Source organism: Fusarium mangiferae (assembly GCF_900044065.1).
Source record: "Fusarium mangiferae strain MRC7560 genome assembly, contig: FMAN_scaffold007, whole genome shotgun sequence".
Taxonomy (NCBI): Eukaryota; Fungi; Ascomycota; class Sordariomycetes; order Hypocreales; family Nectriaceae; genus Fusarium; species Fusarium mangiferae.
This window is the reverse complement of record NW_024573927.1, coordinates 487,173-506,488: the sequence shown is the minus strand read 5'-3', so window position 1 is coordinate 506,488 and position 19,316 is coordinate 487,173. Positions and strand designations below refer to the sequence as shown.

The 19,316-nt window shown below is 48.5% G+C and overlaps 8 protein-coding genes across 8 annotated transcripts; 7 read left to right on the top strand and 1 right to left on the bottom strand.

Annotated features, from left to right (window-relative positions):
* Positions 1-227: 227 nt before the first annotated feature.
* Positions 228-2,092, top strand: FMAN_13272 (uncharacterized protein; the record flags this gene model as incomplete). Its single annotated transcript, XM_041832720.1, has 6 exons — positions 228-416; positions 476-579; positions 633-980; positions 1,028-1,168; positions 1,218-1,392; positions 1,448-2,092. The coding sequence occupies 6 exons, from the start codon at positions 228-230 to the stop codon at positions 2,090-2,092; spliced, it is 1,602 nt and encodes a 533-aa protein (XP_041683155.1).
* Positions 2,093-2,710: 618 nt separating this feature from the next.
* FMAN_13271 (uncharacterized protein) lies at positions 2,711-3,723 on the top strand (the record flags this gene model as incomplete). Its single annotated transcript, XM_041832718.1, has 2 exons — positions 2,711-2,999; positions 3,050-3,723. 2 exons carry the CDS (start codon positions 2,711-2,713, stop codon positions 3,721-3,723), a joined length of 963 nt encoding a protein of 320 aa, XP_041683154.1.
* Positions 3,724-4,023: 300 nt separating this feature from the next.
* On the top strand, positions 4,024-6,320 carry FMAN_13270 (uncharacterized protein; the record flags this gene model as incomplete). The annotated part of the gene is made up of 2 exons (XM_041832717.1): positions 4,024-4,420; positions 4,468-6,320. 2 exons carry the CDS (start codon positions 4,024-4,026, stop codon positions 6,318-6,320), a joined length of 2,250 nt encoding a protein of 749 aa, XP_041683153.1.
* Positions 6,321-7,141: 821 nt separating this feature from the next.
* FMAN_13269 (uncharacterized protein) lies at positions 7,142-8,685 on the top strand (the record flags this gene model as incomplete). Its single annotated transcript, XM_041832716.1, has 3 exons — positions 7,142-7,787; positions 7,848-7,962; positions 8,010-8,685. The coding sequence occupies 3 exons, from the start codon at positions 7,142-7,144 to the stop codon at positions 8,683-8,685; spliced, it is 1,437 nt and encodes a 478-aa protein (XP_041683152.1).
* Positions 8,686-9,193: 508 nt separating this feature from the next.
* Positions 9,194-10,720, top strand: FMAN_13268 (uncharacterized protein; the record flags this gene model as incomplete). The annotated part of the gene is made up of 1 exon (XM_041832715.1): positions 9,194-10,720. One exon carries the CDS (start codon positions 9,194-9,196, stop codon positions 10,718-10,720), a length of 1,527 nt encoding a protein of 508 aa, XP_041683151.1.
* Positions 10,721-11,190: 470 nt separating this feature from the next.
* On the top strand, positions 11,191-13,126 carry FMAN_13267 (uncharacterized protein; the record flags this gene model as incomplete). The annotated part of the gene is made up of 3 exons (XM_041832714.1): positions 11,191-11,766; positions 11,814-12,870; positions 12,930-13,126. 3 exons carry the CDS (start codon positions 11,191-11,193, stop codon positions 13,124-13,126), a joined length of 1,830 nt encoding a protein of 609 aa, XP_041683150.1.
* Positions 13,127-13,504: 378 nt separating this feature from the next.
* On the top strand, positions 13,505-15,382 carry FMAN_13266 (uncharacterized protein; the record flags this gene model as incomplete). Its single annotated transcript, XM_041832713.1, has 3 exons — positions 13,505-13,685; positions 13,741-14,244; positions 14,298-15,382. The coding sequence occupies 3 exons, from the start codon at positions 13,505-13,507 to the stop codon at positions 15,380-15,382; spliced, it is 1,770 nt and encodes a 589-aa protein (XP_041683149.1).
* A 964-nt stretch (positions 15,383-16,346) lies between these two features.
* On the bottom strand, positions 16,347-17,099 carry FMAN_13265 (uncharacterized protein; the record flags this gene model as incomplete). The annotated part of the gene is made up of 1 exon (XM_041832712.1): positions 16,347-17,099. One exon carries the CDS (start codon positions 17,097-17,099, stop codon positions 16,347-16,349), a length of 753 nt encoding a protein of 250 aa, XP_041683148.1.
* Positions 17,100-19,316: the final 2,217 nt, after the last annotated feature.

Here is a 19,316-nt window from a genome sequence, read left to right as displayed (position 1 = left end):
CCACCTCAATGATATAGAGTTGACGTACTGGGGAGGTAGTGGGAATTGGAAAGACAGTGGAGACCTGTCTACACTAACGTTGTCTGATAGGGCGACGACTTATTTCCCCGAATAATTTAAGCGGCTGATGACTGAGCCGTCTGTCTACTGCTACAAAACCCCACGATGCAAACTTGTCTGCCATGTTCATCCAGGACTGATAATTATGTTCCTAGGAAGCCTTCGACATGGCCACGACTCAAACTACTCTCCAAGCGCCATTCGAGACAGTTGCTCTGGAAAGCAGAAACCAGAATGAAGACCTCCCAGAGGTCCAACGGGCGGGGCGAGTCTTTGAAGCTGACCCTGCATTCACGACCAGTCCAGCGTCACGTCGACTCATCATCTCGCTACTGGTTTGTGCAAACACAATCCAGGTAATTAAACCATCTCACCTTGAATTTTAGGATGAATTTCTTATTAACATTACATCAAGTTCATGTCCAATTGCGTCACCATCGCCGGCGGTCTGGCTCTTAGCAAAGACCTCGGGCGTGAATCAGGTCCCGGCAAGGCGAATTGGATGGTCGCTTCATACCCGTAAGCCTTCAACCTAGTATTGCTATTCCTATATATGATGCTGATTTTTGTAGACTCACTCAAGGTGCATTCGTCCTAGTGACGGGCCGACTGGGCGCCATCTACGGCCATTCTCAACTCACCCTTCTCGGCTGTGCAATCTTCACCCTCTTCTCTCTCATCAATGCATTCACCAAAACCTATGACTCTTTTATCGCCATGCGTGCTTTGACCGGTGTCGGTGGAGGTATCTTCATGCCTAATGCTGTATCAATTATCACCACTATGATTCCGCCAGGTCGATCGCGAAACGTCGTTTTGGGTTTCTTTGCAGCGTCGCCGCCTCTAGGAGGAATGATCGGGGCATTAATCGCGGGGGTGTTTATTGATTATGTGAATTGGATGTGGCTTTTTGTTCTTATGTAAGTCTTATGTTGCTCTGCTGGGCCATGACTGACACGTGTATCAGTGCTGGTATTGCGGCTTTCAATCTGGCATGGTTAGCGTACCTCATGCCCAAGGAAACTCCTGTCGACAAGGGAGGGCACATCGATATCCCTGGAATCATCTTGGGACTCGGAAGCTTGCTTCTTTTCAATGTAGTATGCAAGTAAGTACAATTTGTCCTTCACAGTCTTACCCTTGACTGACCATCATAGCCAAGCGCCATCAGCTGGATGGAACGCGCCTTACGAGATAACCCTGTTGGTTGTATCTGTGGTAATGTTCCTGACCTTTCTGTTCTGGGAGAAGCGTTATGCCAAAGACCCCATAATGCCGTTGTCAGTCTTTCAAGCACCGACTTTCACAGCTTTGGTCTTCGTTGTGCTTCTGGTACGTGTTGCCTCTGCCGGCCCTCTCTTGTTCATGCACTGAATATACCTAACAGAGCTACATGGCATTCGGGATCGGTCTCTGGTACTCGACGAGTTGGCAGTACCTCCTGCGCGGACTATCTGTCACCCAAATTGGCATTAATTGGGTACCATTCGGGCTAAGCTCTGTGCTCGCCGTGTTTTTCGCAGCATGGCTAATCCCCCGCGTTGCAGCGCAATGGATCATGGCGATCGGCGTCACCGTCACGCTGGTCGGCAATATCCTCCTCGCGACCATGCCAGTGCAACAAACATACTGGGCGCAGGTCTTTCCAGCCATGATTCTCTACGGTTTCTGCCCCGACTTGGTATACGTCGCTGCACAGGTGATCGCGAGCAACAGTGTCAGCCGTCGTCAACAGGGCGTAGCGAGTAGTCTGATCGGAACTCTTAACCTTTACGGAAACAGTTTAGGCCAAGGTTTTGCTGGGACGATTGAGACGGAGATTGGAACGAATAACGATGACGAGGTTAGGGGCTACCGGGCAGCTCTGTACTTTGCAGCTGGCCTGGCAGTGCTTGGTTTGGCTTTGGATATCTTGTTTGTCAGGGTGCCGAAGGATCAGCGCGAAGGATGGGATGATCCGTCCGACAGCGGTGAGCAAGAGCTGAATGGCATGACTACTGCTATCGAGGGACGGGCCTCACTGCGAACTTGAGTCGTGTCTTGGAATGGAAAACGGTGATTCGAAAGGGAGGGCATATTGATTGAAAGCAAACACCTATTGAGTCGAGGTGGATGGTCCACTATTTCTCCCCTTTGAATCCTTGTATGGGTCCGACCGCTGGGGGAGGATGAATGAGACTAGACCGGTCGGTGCCTGAGCATGAGAGAACCGCGATTATGTACTACCTGTATGTTGCAGCTCATGCTTGAAGGTAGTGGCAAAGGGTCTTGAACCCCGACATAGTCCGTCGGTCGGGTTTACTGGCTAAATATAACTACATAATAAGAATTGGAAATAAAGAAGAATGAAAACTTGGAATCGTCTAAGCCCCATGGGCCCATGGTCAATGCGCAGCAAAAGGACCCAAAACTCTATCCAAGAACAAGCGATGCTTCAAGGATACCGCTGAAGGATCGCAGCCAAGACCCTAAGCGAGCAGTCTGCGCAAAGCCCGATTCGCCAGGCTGTTGAAGGATTCAAGACGAGACAGGTCCTTATTTCGATTAAGCTGTTATGGTAACGTCGACCCAAAATGCTCCCCACCAGTCAATACATTAAAGATGTCGAGTTTCCATCCTTCAAATCCCTCCAACTTTCTCGACGAGCACAATGCCTTTCTCTTTCCCGAAGAACTCGGCGTCGAACGCGCTACGACGACGAGACGATGACGAAACAGAAGATGGGTGGTGCGATGTCGCGACCATTGAGGATCAATTCCTCTGGCCTCGTGAAGGCAAAACTTGGGTGCGTGGACAAACACAGATGGTGGGCTGGGGAGCCGGGCGCGACGTCAACGGAACATGGGACGAAGGGAGCGCCAAAGTGAAGTTGGAGTTGAGGTGGTGGACAGGCACATATGGCCCAGGCCCGGATGATCTGAAACCCATAGTGATATTTGGTGAGTCTGGTATTGGCTCTCATCACAAAAACACTGCTGACTGGGTATAGACAACAAGACCTTTGACTACCCTTCCTCCGACTGGAAACTCTGGAACCCCAACTGTACAGACACATACATGAACTACACCTGGACAATACCGATGGACTTGGACGTTGGCGACTCGAAATTCACAATGACGGTGTACGACGTGACGAACCGCAGCGATATAAGCATGTTGCAGAGTAGTTTATTCTTCATCAGCGCGGACAACGGAACAACAACAGCAGATTCAAATTCTAGCACCTCAACACCAGAAACCTCACAAGAAACAACAGCTTCGACGGGTCTTGCAACTGGTGCAAAAGCAGGTATTGGTGCAGGCATCGGTGTCCTGGCTTTAGTTCTCCTGCTTGCGGGCTTCTTCCTCTACCGACGCAAGAAGCGACAAACGCCAAGTATTACCCCAGCAGATCCAGATGTATTTGAAAAGCCAGAGCTTGATGCAAAGTCAACCGGCATTTCTGAAGTTGATGGGACTGGGATATCTCCGCATCAAGCGCCGGATAATGCGATATACGAGGCACCTGGGGTTTTGGTCCATGAGGCCCCTACTGGAAAGGAGCAGACGGTGGTGGAGAAGATGAAAGCAGCGCGGCAGATCAATGAGGAACCGATTGAGATGCCGGCAGATTCACCTATGTCATCGCCAAAGACATCGCAGGACAGGCTGAATAGGACATAGTATTAATACAAATTCGGTAGCTTTGGTCAAGATGCAGCGTGTTACTTGGTGAGCCACCTTTTTAATTGAGGACTTGCGTTTCGTAAAAACCTCTCCGCCGTCTTTTATTGCAACATCCTCAGCATCGTGACACCTCGTTACCACGTGGCACAGCAGTCTAACATTCAGGGTTAGTGTATCACTAGTAAGCTAACCCCTGCTATAAGACCTCGCCCTAAGAGCCTCTCATCCCCGCGCCTCATTTCACGCTGCGATAAATACAACGCGTCGAGGCGGCCTCCACCCTAACCACGGCGCACGATGTCTTCAAAGCTCTGCACGCCATGCCAACAAGCCTTCTCCTCCGAACCAAAACCTCTGGATCGTGATTCCACCATCGCCGGCACTTCCTTCCACGAAGCGCCGTGGAAAGCCTTCCAGACTGGTGCAGACATAACCGTGTCCGTGAAGGATTGCGACTTTTGCTCCTTTGTTGTCGCATTCGCAGCAGCGGACCAAGTCCTCGGCAGACATGGGAATGGATCCTTTGCGGATTCAGCCGGCAAAACGTCTTGGAGGACACAGGGCGACCCAATGCTAGCGCTATGGCAATATAATGAATATACATATGAGGGCCATCTTTCAGCGGATCTCGGTCTCAGCAGGAGTAATCTTCGCCATATGGATAGGCTTGATATACGGCTCTTTGGAACTGAAGGTGCGCTACCTAGCCATTGCCAGTATCACTAAACTAATTGGCGATAGATCCTCGTGTGAAATGCCACAGACCAATCAAAAAGACGTCAACAAGTACATCAAGTGAGACTAGTTTTGAATACTTGTCCAAGTGGATCAAGAACTGTTCAGAGAATCATAAGTCATGCAACAAGTTACATGCCCGCGCTGGTGAGAACAAGAATTGGCTTCCAGCCCGGCTAGTCAAGATAATCACAGACACAAATGACGTACCTGAGATTATCAAAGTTGTAGAAACCAACGCAGAAGACGGAGTTCATCAAAGCATAGAATATGCGACGTTGAGCTACTGTTGGGGAAGGGAACCATTCACGAAACTACTCAAATCGAATATCGAGAAGATGACGACCACCGGGATGTCGATAAAAGACCTGCCAGCAACATTCCGCGATGCAATCACTGTTGCAAATCGACTTGGTATGGAGTACATCTGGATTGATGCTCTCTGCATTATTCAGCTCGATGCGGAAGACTGGGGACTGCACTCTGTGACAATGGCCAAAGTCTACTCATACTCAGCAATCACGCTCGCAGCAGCAGCATCATCAGATGCACATGGAGGGCTCTTTCGCGAACGCAATCCAGCAGGCATCAATGGTGTTAAATTGGATTTAAAATGGCCCTCGCACGACCTTGAAGGAGAATTTCAACTGGTACCAATAGACCCCTGGGAGAAAGCAGTCGGAAACTCACCACTGCTGAAACGCGCGTGGGTATTCCAGGAACGGCTTCTATCACGAGGAGCCGTCTACTTTGCTCACGATATGCTTTACTGGGAATGCGGTGAGCTCTACGCTTCAGAGCTTTATCCCACGGGAGGGCCTTGGGATCTGCAGTACCGATACAAGAGATTCGACATTTCTGATAGGCTTCCCTCTGGCGTACAGTCGGTAGAGGATTGCAGGTTCAAGCATGTATACACGGAACTTCTCACGCGAGAGTTGAATGCTGAGAAGACAGTCACGGATGAAGAGATGTTTCTGTACGTATGGGCGTCAGTGGTGGCTCAGTACAGCGTCGGGAAGCTGTCGAAAGAGAATGATAAGCTCATCGCTATTGATGGTGTAGCTGAGCAGTTGACGACTATTGTGCCAAGAGAGACGTATGTCAACGGGCTCTGGAGACAAGACAGCCTTCCACTTTCTCTACTATGGTGCACCCAAACGGAAGATGAGCCCCCCAGCATCCGCGTTGCGCCGAGTTGGTCCTGGGCATCTGTTTACACGCCCGTTGACTTCAACTTCCTGTTCCGAGCACAGACCGAGCCGAAGGTGATCACGAAAGTCATCGATATTATCATTCCCGACGATGAGACAGAAAGCATCGAGATGCCGCGTCCAACGGCACTGGTTCTTCAAGGGCCTCTCACAGAAGTGCGCTTTCGCTCTGCTTCACGGAACGGACTAGGACCCTTGCACTCAAACTGGTGGATGAGTCACAAGACTATGAGATATCGCATCAAGTTCTTGAACCCAATCGACTTGACGCCTATGCTTGTATTCATTGGTAAAGGTTTGAAAGCAGACTATCCCTGTTCTATCTCGCTAGATAGGGAAGTGCCGAAGAACAGTCGAATCTTTGCGCTCAAGATTGCGGAGGCTGATATTAGACACCCTTGGCAGGAGAGACTACCATCTGAGTGCGGCTTGTTATTAATTGCAGATCGAGAAAGAGGGACTTTTAGGAGAATCGGCATGTTTGAGATTGCTGCTGAGAAAATGAAGAGGGATTGGGCGGACCAGAAGACACCATTCACGTCGATATCTAAGTTGAGGAAAGAAATCTGGAGGGATTCGGGGATAGAAAGGAGGTTTTATTTGGAGAGAGATGAGAAAGATGGATATACTATTAAGATAGTCTAATAATGAGGTCAAATGGTCATTTGCGTATTCATTGAGCCAATGAGGAATTCTACCAAGGGCATGAAACAGGTGTCAACATAGGAATATGATGCTGTTGGCAAGATACTTCACTGGAAATGAAGCAGGTATAGTTGTCGGGCAGTTTCGGGTGAATTTGTGGCTGTGAACGTGAACTGAAGCCATTTGACTCTGGCGCTAGTGATACGCAACGCCATGGGCAACGACACGGCAGGGAGCCAGGAACCTTGGCGCGGCGGACGTTCACGGAGGCGGTCAGTGATTTAGTCATGCTAATAAAGATTTACAGTTTAGCAAGAAATTGCCATATGCAACACGAAAATTGAGCCTCGTTGCACTAGCAAGAACGTGACTCGGCCAAAGACAATTCGTATCATTTGAGCATCAGAATGACGCCGGACAACAAGACTTTAATCTCAACAGATCATTGAATGTATCTAGCACCCGAAATGTCTCACATTCACCGCCAGTTCGTTCTCGTTATTTACGCTGTATTACCCTGTACAGTATTTCAAGCCACCAACATGTCTCAATCTGCCTTATCTTGGCGCCAAACAATTAAGCTCGCAACGCGCCCGCGCACACGCGTCCGCTTGCATAACTCAAACCAACATAATTTCAAGCCACGAATACATACTCTAACCATGGCCGGGTGACAGATCCACCCGCTGATCGATGACGATGCCCCAGCCACTAAAACTGCCGTGATTATCATCATCTCATCCCTTTGTACTACACATTCATTCTCTTCCTCTTTCACATTCTCACACTTAACTTCATTGTATACAATATACACACGCACCATGGCAAGAACCGCAGAGGGCTTGCCGATGGCTGGCTCGACGACTACTATTACGACACAAAGAAAGAAGAAGCCCATTGAGGCGAAGGCGCTGACGACAGAGGTTCAGATGTTGGCGGGTGCTGATGTTTGGGGTCGTGCAGCATTTGGGAGGTCGTGGCTGCGATCTCTTGTTGGTGCATCGCCTCTGTTTCTCGCCCCAATGGCTTCGATATCAATCTTCATCACACTGGCCGAATACGAAGGATCCCTCTCCCTCTTCGCAGACGCCGTCAAAGAACACGGCTTCTGGACCATTTGCACCCAGTACGGTCCTCATCTCACCACCAAAGGCATCGCCGCAGTGATCTGCTGGGTTGGAATCCAAGCCCTTCTGTACTGCCTACTCCCCGGCGAGCAACACCAAGGCCAATTGACACCAGCCGGCTATCTCCTCAGCTACAAAATCAACGGCCTCTCAGCCTGGATCGTGACGCATCTGCTCTACGGAGTCCTCAGCTGGTTGGGGATTCTGGACCCTGGCTTCATTCCCCGCAATTGGAGTAGCTTGATTGGAGCTATGAACTTGGCTGGGTTCGTTATTTCGGCACTTGCGCTCGTCAAAGCGTACGTAATGCCGACGCACCCAGAAGACAGGAAGTTCAGCGGTGAGTCTACCACATTTTTGAGTTTTTGGTGTAATTAAACGCTAATTTTGATATGGACAGGGTCGTTCCTGTATGATTTCTTCATGGGCGTTGAGTTGAACCCGAGGTTGGGGGAGAACTTTGACCTTAAGCTTTTCAGTAATGGCAGGGCTGGGATGATGGTGTGGACCCTGATGTGAGTCTGGCTGATTCAGTACGAGATCGCAAACTTACGTGATCCAGCGACTTTTCGAACATGGCCTATCAGTACCAGAATCAGGGATATGTTGAACCTTCGCTTATTCTTGTCACTGCACTACAGACCATTTACGTAGTGGATTTTTTCATTAACGAATCCTGGTATTTGCGCACAATCGATGTTAAATTCGACCATTACGGCTTTTATCTCAGTTGGGGCTGCTTCTGCTTCTTGCCAACAACATACACCATCCAAGGTCAATATTTGGGCCGCTACCCATCATCACCTTCAACACTCTATCTAGCATTCTTCTTCGCCCTCGGAGTAGCAGGTTACATCCTCTTCCGGTCCGTGAACCACCAAAAAGAAATCGTACGACGCACAGGCGGAAAATGCACCATGTGGGGTAAACCGGCAGAATACATAGTCGCATCCTTCAGGACCTCCGATGGCCGGCAGCACAGGAGTCTTCTCCTCTGCAGCGGTTGGTGGGGATGGTCTCGGCACGCGAATTACCTGGGCGATCTGATTCTTAGCTTCAGCTCTTGTGCGCTGGTGGGTAGTACAAGGGCTGTGGTGTGGACGTACGCGGTTTGGATGACGGTGTTGCTTGTGCATCGGTGTATACGGGACGAGAGGAGCTGCTCGGTTAAGTATGGTGCTGCGTGGACGGAGTATTGCAGACGTGTGCCTTGGCGATTTATTCCTGGCGTTTGGTAAGATTTGGACTTGAAAGACTTTGATTAAGGGAGATTTGTGATACGCTTGATGTAAGGTTGTGAAACAGCGTGGTAGATGGTGTTACTTGTGCCCGGGGTGAATGCTCAGTCCCGGTCTAGACTCGATAGATTTAGAATGGCTGGTTATACATATTATACTTGTGAATGAGAAGTTTTTCTCTTTCTGTGGAACGAATGTGTAACCGATACTTGTGATTTTGAAACAAGGCGTCAGGGTGCCAGTCGGCCACATGGATCGACTAGGTAAGGTCGCGTGTAGGCATCATCACCGCCTTTTCCTTCCCGTCTGCTGTCTCAGTTTGATCATTTTGATGTTGGTCAAAGTTGCACCATCTTTTCTCCTACTCGAATGCTGCCAGGTAGGGAGTCTACCAAATTAGCCTGGGTGCAAGTTCTTAAATATGGAGACAGACAAAGTTTTGAGTATACATATTGGCCAATCTGTCCAATGTTCAAGTCTTTTACAGCTTATGCATTCGCCTCAAACCATGGAGCGTCATAACCAAATTGTTCAAGATATTGCAGATAAAATAGGCGACTTGTACAAGCTCCGCCAGCCATACCGCGTCTTTCATGGTTCTTCCAGCAGTACCCGTCCTCGCCATGCAACTGACGCGAATATCATCGACATCAGCATGCTATCCCAACTTATTTCAGTGGACACTGCGCAAAGAACCTGTCTTGTGGAGCCGAATGTACCGATGGATAGACTCGTCGAAGCCACTATGCCATACGGCCTGGTACCTCCGGTAGTGATGGAATTCCCAGGGATCACAGTAGGAGGAGGCTTTGCAGGGACATCTGGGGAAAGCAGCTCATTTCGACATGGCTTCTTCAACGAAACGGTCGACTTTGTGGAGATAATACTTGGAAACGGAGATGTAGTCCGAGCATCGCGAGAAGAACATGAAGATTTGTTTCATGGTGCTGCAGGCGCGGCTGGGACTCTAGGATTGACGACGTTGATACAGGTCAGACTCATCGAAGCGAAGAAATTTGTCAAGACAACGTATCGCAGAGTTGACAGTGTGTCGGCTGCTATCTCGATAACGAAGCAGTGCTGCGAGAAAGTACATGTTGATTACGTTGATGGTATTCTCTATTCGAAGGACCATGGCGTTGTCATTACGGGCGAGTTGATCAACACTAAGCCAGTGGATTGTCCAATACGGACTTTCAGCAACGCAGAAGACCCTTGGTTCTATATCCACGTCAAAGAACAGACTGAGTCTCTCCATCCCTTCTCAACAGTCACGGAATACATACCACTCGGTGAATACCTCTTCCGGTACGACAGAGCTGCCTTTTGGGTCGGTCGCCAAGGATACACATATTTCAAGATCATCCCGTTCAACAAGTTCTTCCGCTGGCTTCTGGATGACTACTCCCATACCAGGACACTATATCATGCACTTCACGCAAGTCGAATCTCAGACCAGTTCGTGGTTCAAGATCTAGCATTGCCATACGACACCGCTGAAGCGTTTATTGACTGGGTGGATTCAGAATTGGGAATATGGCCCCTTTGGCTTTGTCCTCTGAGAGGCTGCCGAACACCTACTTTTCATCCCGTCACGAAAAGCTCTTCAGATACTGGCGTAGAGGATAACATGTCGCAGCCAATGCTCAATATTGGTGTCTGGGGCTGGGGTCCTTCAGACAGAGAAGAGTTCGAGGCGAAGAATCAGGCTCTGGAGAAGAAATTGATGGAACTTGGTGGTCGTAAGTGGCTTTACGCACATACCTACTACACCGAGGAGCAATTCTGGGAATTGTACGATCGGCCGTGGTATGAGAGACTCAGAGAACGCTATTTCGCCACGACTTTGCCAACCGTCTACGACAAGGTGAAAAAGAGCGGCCTTGATGCGGATGGGAGGGACAATAAGGGTTGGGGACTCGGGAAGTTATTGAATAAGTGGCCGATCGGTGGAATTTACGGCATGATACTGGCGTTTTACTCTGGGGACATCAATCTCCATCGTCGAGCGAGATGGAGGTATATGAGCCGGTAGTGCGCCTGAGGCTGAATCCATCGCAGCTGGTTCGTCCAACTCATCTGTCGTGCGAGGGGAGGTTTCAGCTTGACAAGGATCTTGGTGCTGCACCCAGCTTCGTTGCTGCGAAAACAATACAGGACTCTAAGCTCCGATAGTTCATGACATTTTGAACAAGATCACCATTAGACGAAATATCATCACCCAGAAGTGAATCTACTCTTCAACATTGCACAAGATGCCTGTATCCTATTAATAGTTATGGTGTTTATAAAGACGTTCTTATCAATGAGGCCACCGCAATGCTCCCCAACTCCAATGCTGACATGCAGATCAATATTGATCTTGGCAGTGGCGAGGTGCATGAGAGCGTGACAATAAATAAGGCTCTCCGGGCAGCAGGACACAACCTCAGTCTCTGATCTCCGCATCCATGTATGCCCCTCTCATCAGAAATTAATCTTGAAGCAGATCCGCGTTCCGTCAAAATGGTAGAAAGAAGTTTCCGGTACCTCCCGGCGCTCAACTTCACTGACAGCCCATTCAAACAATTCACCATCCCCCAGGATTGGAGAGCATGGGAGGTCGCATGGCTTTATCGCCTACCCGCCATCATCGACCATGCTGATGTCCCTGCTAGACTGATCGAGAGCGGGTGTATGGTTGACAATGTTACCAACTGTTACAAAGCATGTGGAAGCGAAGATCACATGTTTTCGAACCCCGAAACGCTATGGAACTGCCTTACCTTGGCGACCGTCGCTATGATGACTACCAATCGCGGGCCTGATACCATTAGCAACCAGACATTAGAAGAGGTGGATAGAAGGTTTAACATTGGGCGCCTAGACGAGTTCTGGCGACGGGGCGCATTGTTGAAGTATGTCAAATGCGCGCTTCAGTCATGTTCAGACTCCAAGTTTGGAGGGTGTCCTCAGGATCTTTGGGCGTTTCAGTGCCAGGCGATCACCTCAGACAATATCAGGGACCTGGGCAGAATCATGGGTGCTGAGTATTGCAATAAAGCTGATCCTGGAATCGATTATGATATTGCAGGACCTGGCGTAAGTTCACATCACTAAGACCGGAAGATTTTGCTAACTGCATATAGATAATCGTGGCATATCTGATACAGTTCACGATAGTTCTGCTCTTTGCATCTTGCTACAAGATCGCCAAGACCTGGACAAGGAACTTCACATTGATTTCGCTTCTTCCATTCCATGGACCTGCCGGCGCCTTCGAGACGGCCTTCCAATGGCAGGAAATTGTTACCAGGAGTAGCTTCGGAGTCACAGTTGCGTCGACTCTTGTCGATCTTCAGGAAGCTCAAGCTGTGTTTCTCGGTACTATCTCTATAGCTGCTATCGTCACCTTCTCAAGTTCCAGCGGAACGGGACTTGGTAACATCAGCTCGCTACTCTCCTGGCTGACGAACAACCTCACTGTGAGGGGAATGACCTCAGCGGGAATGTACCCCCTACTGTTTGTCCAGCTAATTCTTCAAAAGACCCACAACCGTTGGTGGTATACACTTGCTCTTGTGTTTATGAACTGGGTTCTTGTTATGCTCATTGCTCGGCCCCAGACTGTCGATGAGTCTTCTTTGTTGAAGCACTTTACTGAATCTTCGTCTCTAGAACGCTGCGGAAACCACATCGGACCTAGGACGTTCTGTCAGACGTTCAACAAGCCCGCAGCGGGAGGCTCTAGTTCCACTACGGATGAAAAGTCGGGCTATCTAGATCGAGATGCGGCGAACTTCTTCAAGTTTCACTCCAGGACGCAGGCACCCATGCATGTAATCATGGTATTCCTGATACTGGATTGGATCCTTGCTATGATCAGGATGAATCTCTTTGAGCAGGCTGAATGGTTATCTCGCAAGGCCCATGCTTTGACAGATAGCCTGCCTTTCCGTCTGAACTCGTCTGATTCACAGAGGTTCTTCGTGCTCTTCACAGAAACTATCTGGATCCCGATGGAGGTCCTTACTATCGTTATGGGCGCAATCGGCGTACAAGAGTTTGCGGCATTTATGCATCTGCTCAGCGGCGGGGAATCAGGCAACGAGAGCAAGGTTGCTCTATCCAAATGGGGTTTTGGACAGCTAGTAGCGGTTTGCGTATGGGTTCCCGTAATACTCAAGTTTGCTAGTCTTATGGTTGGTAAGTCAACATCAATCTCCTATCTCGTTAAGTCCAGTGTGATAGCTGACAAATTGGAGATGGGGCTCTGCCTGGATGGAGAAAACGATTGGGCCAGTTCATCGAGATCACTCAGCGCAAAGAAACAGAGCCAGATAGGAATGATATTATTATGGAAACTTTAATTCCACCCAGATCTACGAGGAGGGGACAGGCGGATGAATTAGAGGGTCGTACTTTGACAGCGAGGCGATCTTGGGGTAGAACATATGATTAATCTGAGATAGATTGGTGTATGCGCCAAGCATTACACTTCTTTGCATCTAGTAGTCCAATATCGCTACACTGGTACCTGCTGAAACGTGGCATGATGGCATGCACGTTGCTCGTATCTGTGATTCTGTGCTTGGTGGGGTTGAAGGGGTTCTTCGAGGAGTTGCTGAACTTACCTGACCAATCAGCTAGGCCATAGAGCCATCCAGGCCTGTAAATTCGAACTGAAAGACGCCAGGCGCTATCAGTTTTTAGCGTCTAATGTCTAATCCCCAAGTGGGATTTCCTTAAAGAATCACCAGACCATTTCTAGAAAGAATCCCCTCAATCTTCTCTTACGCATTCTACAGCATCCTCTCACTCTATTACGCTCTATACCATTATGAATTCATCCAATCCTGAGAGAACCTACGCTCGATGGCCTCTCCGAGACGTACCTCGCACACCGGCGACAGACGTCCTGCCCATAGGACCTGAAGCAGATGGAATTCCGACGGTCTTTGATGATGATTCACGAACATTAGTTGATCCGGTGCACTATCGGCCTGGAGGGAAATATCATTGTAGGTTCCTGAGGCATGTTATTGTCGACAACCTCCAAACCTAACTTTCTGTTAGCCATTGTCAAGCTCCAGATTCGATTTGAAGGCCAGGATGCCAGCGACACGCGTCATGCTCAAGCTACAGGATGGCTAATTATGCCCCATCTCATCATCACCGCCGCCCACTGCGTTTACGACCATACACACGACTTTGGCAAAGCTGTCCAGGTCCGCGCTTTCGTGGGATATAATGGCAAGAACTCTGTTGACCAGGCCGGCCTTCAATTCCGTAGGGGTCTCAAGGTCGTCGTTCCGAAAGACTGGATAATCAGTGACACCAACCTCGCAAGTGACGTCGCATTCATAATAGTGGAAGAATTCAACGATATAGTGCGTATTGCCCAGCAACCCACTGCAGGGATCGTGAACAAGATGCTTTTGAGCGTGGTTGGATACCCGTGCGACAAATTCTTGGGTGATGAACGAGGAGCGCAAATGTATGAGATGACCAAAAGGATAGATTGCGATCTGTCGAAAACGGCTTTCAATTTGCTCGAACACACGATATCTTTTGCAAGTGGTGAGCAGTGGCTTTTCATCCGAAATACTCACGATACTGACCAGATGTATCAGGTCAATCCGGATCCCCAGTCCTCATCAGCGGCGAAAGCAAGGCTATCGGCGTCTCTTCATATGGCTCCGGAACCAGGAACACAGCAACTGTGTTTCGGGGTAGATTCGGAACCTATCTAAGCGGCATGTCTGCTGTCATGTTTGGCCTGGATCGTGCTCCTGCTGGCAGCGAAGATATCAGATACACCATGACCATAGGCCGCCCAGAGGGTAGTGTGACAGAAGAGCCTCTCAGTGACGGTAAAACCTTTTGGGCAATTTTCAGGAAGGTTACCAGCGTCGGCCAAAGAGTAGATCATTCGATATTACGAACTGGATTCCCTTTCATGGGCCAGGTTGGCGGTCCTATCGCTGCCGTTGCAGGCACCGCACTCGGTGTGATAAGCAAGCTGGGTGCAGACACTTCAATCGACGTTGGGTCCGTCCATGTCAACTACAGACAGTGTGCTGCACGTGCGATCGTCGCAGAGGCTGCAATGCAGACAATCATAAAGATGGATCCTCATAAGGTAAACGATTACAGAATCTTCGACAAGATGGAGGATCAATTCCCCGAGACGAAGGATGTTGTTCCCAGGATTGCAAAACTCATCACTCCTGGAATTGTCGAGTCAGCGCTTCGGATCTCAGTCAATGCGCAAGGGGCGGGCGAGGGAATGTCAAGACTCTACCCAAAGCTCCCTCCCGTGAGCGGTTCTCTGACCGACCATGCCAAAAGCTTTACTGATGCTTTTACACGGTATACAAATCAAGGTGATGGTAATGAGATGTCTGAGTTTCTTGCAAGCATCGTCAAAACCGCTTTAGTTGCTACACCTCCCAAAATGGACGACATTACTCGAACCATCGGCGAGTCAGAACTGAGCGTCACCGACATGTCGACTCATATCGAGATTCTGTGTCACAGAGCTCTCATCGGTGACATTTGTCTACGAAGCCTAATAGCTATACCTCTCGATCAAATGATGCAGAATGGCTTGTTTGATCATTTTGTCGCTACTGTTGGAAATATTGGGAAAACGGTCCTTGAAGTCGCTCCTGTTGTCACACAAAATATTTTCAACAGTATCAAGCAGGACGAATAACTATATCTTGACAGCAGTGGTAATAAATGGGTGTTAACAAAACACATGTTCAGGTTGTAGCTACATTCTCTCTGCTGACCTAAGCTCTCAGTTACAAGTCTCAATTGCAAATCACACATCTAGCCTATCTTTCAGACTTCATATCGCAAGTCATGATGTAGCTCACGGTAATCGACGCATCTCCATGAAACATATTGAGGAATCTACATAATGCCCGGTATTTCTGGCTTTTCCATTCATATGATCTAAATGTAAATAGTACAATATACTTAGATTACCGCAAGATGGTTTTCAATACTTGTCTATTCTGCAGCTGCTTACCAGGGCTCAGCCTTAGACTTTGAGGCCTTCCAATGTCTCACAGGAGTGCTGAAAATATGCGGGGCCCAGATACGATTGGTCTGCGTTGCAGAGATCGACCTTTGCTACAGGGGACGATCGGCTGCATTGCTATTTCTTTCTACACTAGGAATAGAGGTCTTTGTTGAGCATAGAACCTGAGATTGGTGGCCAGATACTTCTCAACCGTCAAAGCGGCGGCTTCTCTAGCTCTAAAGGCATTTTGGAATTTAACGAATCTGAAGCTTTGAACCAGCACCAGGAACAAAAGTGTCACTCGGGCTAGTGTCTAAGTTTGTTAGCCAGGTGCGTTATATCCATTTGATACATGTGGCTGACCGCTTAAATTTCCAGAGACAACTTAGTTTCATTTGAGTCGCGTAGCACGAAACGATTCACAAACGCAATCGTATTTAAATATGACAGAAACGGTTGACAATATCTGTTCTGTGACCATAAAACCCAGGTGTTTCTCGAAATTAAATACACAGCCGCGACAGAGAATGCGAGATCACGCCTCCCCTTTCTCCTCTAGACTATCAATCCATTTCCCCATCTCCCCCGACACCATGTCTTCAAAGAAGAGCGGCTACATGCGCTCATCGAGGATCAGTTGGTAGTCGTCTCACTCTTTCTGATCTCCACCCATAAACATGCGATGGATAAGGTAGGGCTGAATGTCTTTGGAGTCGGGAATGGGAGGCCAGATTTGAATCTTAACCTCGGGCTCGACGGTGGTGATGACACTGACGCGCTGAGGGTCGTGTGAAAGATCTGGAACCTTTTCCCACGCAATGGTCCACTTGATAAACCCTTTTTCATAACTGGCAGCGACCAGCTTGATGAACTCGGGGTTGAAATCAATGTTTACCCAAGAGTTTGGCTGCTTGGGGACCTCAGCTGTGATGTCAAGGGTACCCTTGTCCGTGAGATAATAATCCTTATGTGGGCGGATAGTTGTGTTGTAGCCAGGTTTCTTGTCTGGGTTGCTAGCCGGAGCAGCGGTGTCATCTGCGGTAGCCAGAAGAGGCACAATAATATCCGAAGTAGAGTTGTCCGAGTCAACATACTTAATAGGGATATCAGAAGTGCCAAAGGCGGTCTTGATCAAGACCGACTTGTTGTTGAAGTCGGGAATGGGTAGATGAATTGGAAATTCGCGGTCGAATTCTACCTCCTTCTTGTGGGGGAGCTTGGTTAAGCCACCACTATAAGCGATGACGGCAAACTTAAGGGCGCCTATCCAGAGCTCCTGTTCAAAGGAGGGAGTGAGGAAGAACCCGGGTATGGTGCCTTTAGCATGCAGCATGAGCTTGCCAGTCAGTCTGTAATACGTGGCAGTGATTTCGCTGAACTTAATGGGGACAGGAGAAGCCATTTTAAGAGATGTTAGAGTGGTTCTGAGCTGAGTCAAATGAAGTGTTTGATGGTTGATGGTTTATTCCAGTGGTGAGGACATCTACAGATATTTATAATAAGTTTGAGGGCACGGGAAGCCTGACGTGTTCCTCGGTGGCTGATATTTTTCAGCTGAAAGTTTTCTTCAAAGGGTCATTTCGTTTGCTGTAATTACAATAATGTGATGCCATATCCAATATTGTTTGAGAAGGTTTGGATATCACATCCGCATATGGTCTCTTCCCCGGCCTGTATCCTCGAACTCAAGAGGCTCAAGTACGACAGACCTATGAGCACTCTCTCATTCGTCCTTGGCCTACGTTTGGAGTTGCGCACGCTTACCAGAAAGGAATATGATTCACCGTATTAGGCTCATCCAGCTAGCCACGGGCCGCGGAGGGGCCCGAAGCTGACCGTCCAATGTCTCAGTGCCGTGCACAAAAGCGGAAACGATCACCTCACCCTCGTATCAAAGCACAGCGTTTGGGCAATATCACATATCAGCAAGTGATAGACTATGTGATAATGCAGCCTCGTGCACTAGAACGGGCCATGCCGTCCTCAGCTCCGCCCATTGCAGACGTGGCGCATTCTTGAACTACCTGATTAGGTTAGTCGAGGGAACTCCTACGAACTCATGTCTTTATGTGACAGCCATGGTTCGATGATGCATAGAAATTCTATCATATTATTACCTGAGAGCCACGCTATTGCTGTGAATATTAAGATAGTTAGAATTTGGCTGAGCTGAAAGCTTTCCTTTGAGGATGACAGGTGTTGATCACTAATATAGATGTCTCACCTCTCTGTGGAGACTTTTATCACATCAGCGCTACGGGTCGTAAGTGGCTGTATTCTTTCTCGGCAGCTTTCTAGCCGTTATCTTACATTCCGTTCTCTTCTCATTTTATGTCAGGGCTATCGTTGTAATTGCGAGTTCTGATTTGTTGGACGGTCACAGGCGCCGGGCAGTCATTGCCAGCTGAAACCCCGAGAGGTGGAGAAGCTGGGTGATAAAAATGAAGGGGTCGAGGATTGATGGGAGGGAAATCCTGAGTCTTGTATTGCTGTGCTAGTTGCGAAGAACCAAGTATCCTTGATCTGATGGTTTCGTAAGACTCCAGCTCAAGTAGTATCCAAGTAACTCATTGCCAAGGTCTAGGAGGCGCATTACCCGACAAGATTACCAATAAGCCCTAATAGTAGCAATCTATGGCTAATACTACTACTGTTCTTATTGCTTTTCTTAAAGCTCTCTATATTTTCCTTTGTCTTTTAACGCACTTCTCAGCCATTTTGCAATAATTACATCCATAGCAGCTCTAAAATCTCTGCCCTTTTTGAACGAGCCCAAGACAGCAGCCGATGGCAGTCCGTTGGCGGGAGATGGAATTAGGCCGACTGCTTTCTATGATGGCTAAGGGTGTCCATAGCGTATTTCACGAGGATCTGGCTCATTCGTGTCTCAACGCGAGCTCTATCCCATCTAGTATTCTCTGATGAACGATATGCATATCTCAGATAGTAAGAGCCAGGTTCTTTACTCGCATCTGCACTGTCGTCAGCGCCAATTTCGAAATGTGGACATGTAGCAAGATACTCCAAGACAGGAGTACAACATACTATACGAGTTCGCACTATACAGCGCCGGGTATGAGCGTCACGATTGGTTTTGTATAAGAACTTAGTATATGAATAATAGACTGAAATCGTAGGTTAGTCCTCTAAAGCCTAGAGCAATCTTGCACCGGCAGATCGGGCGAGATCCTTACCCTGCCGGAGATAAAGCTTTGGTATTCGGAAGTAGAATGGCGCTATCAGACAAATAGGTTGTCAAAAATGTAACCACATAGGTGAGCCTTGGTCGCTGTTCTATCGCTATGCTGGTGCTTATCCATTCATCGCAAATTTTGCGTAGGACTGTAGAGAGGCGGCTTAGACTAGGAAATAAATATTAATATTTATCACAGGTTTTACTACCGGTTTTATCCATAAATCCTGTCTCAAGCAGCATCAGATGTTGGTGGCAGGAATCACAGCACAGCCCGAAGTAATTCACAACGAAATTGCAAAACCTCATGCGTAAGCAATGCCGCCAAGGAGTGGCTTGAGGCGGATTGCAACAGTGATTGTACTCGGGCATAATCGCGTTTAGTTCACTGCTGTTTTGACCTATCGATTTGCTAGAAATCTGTTT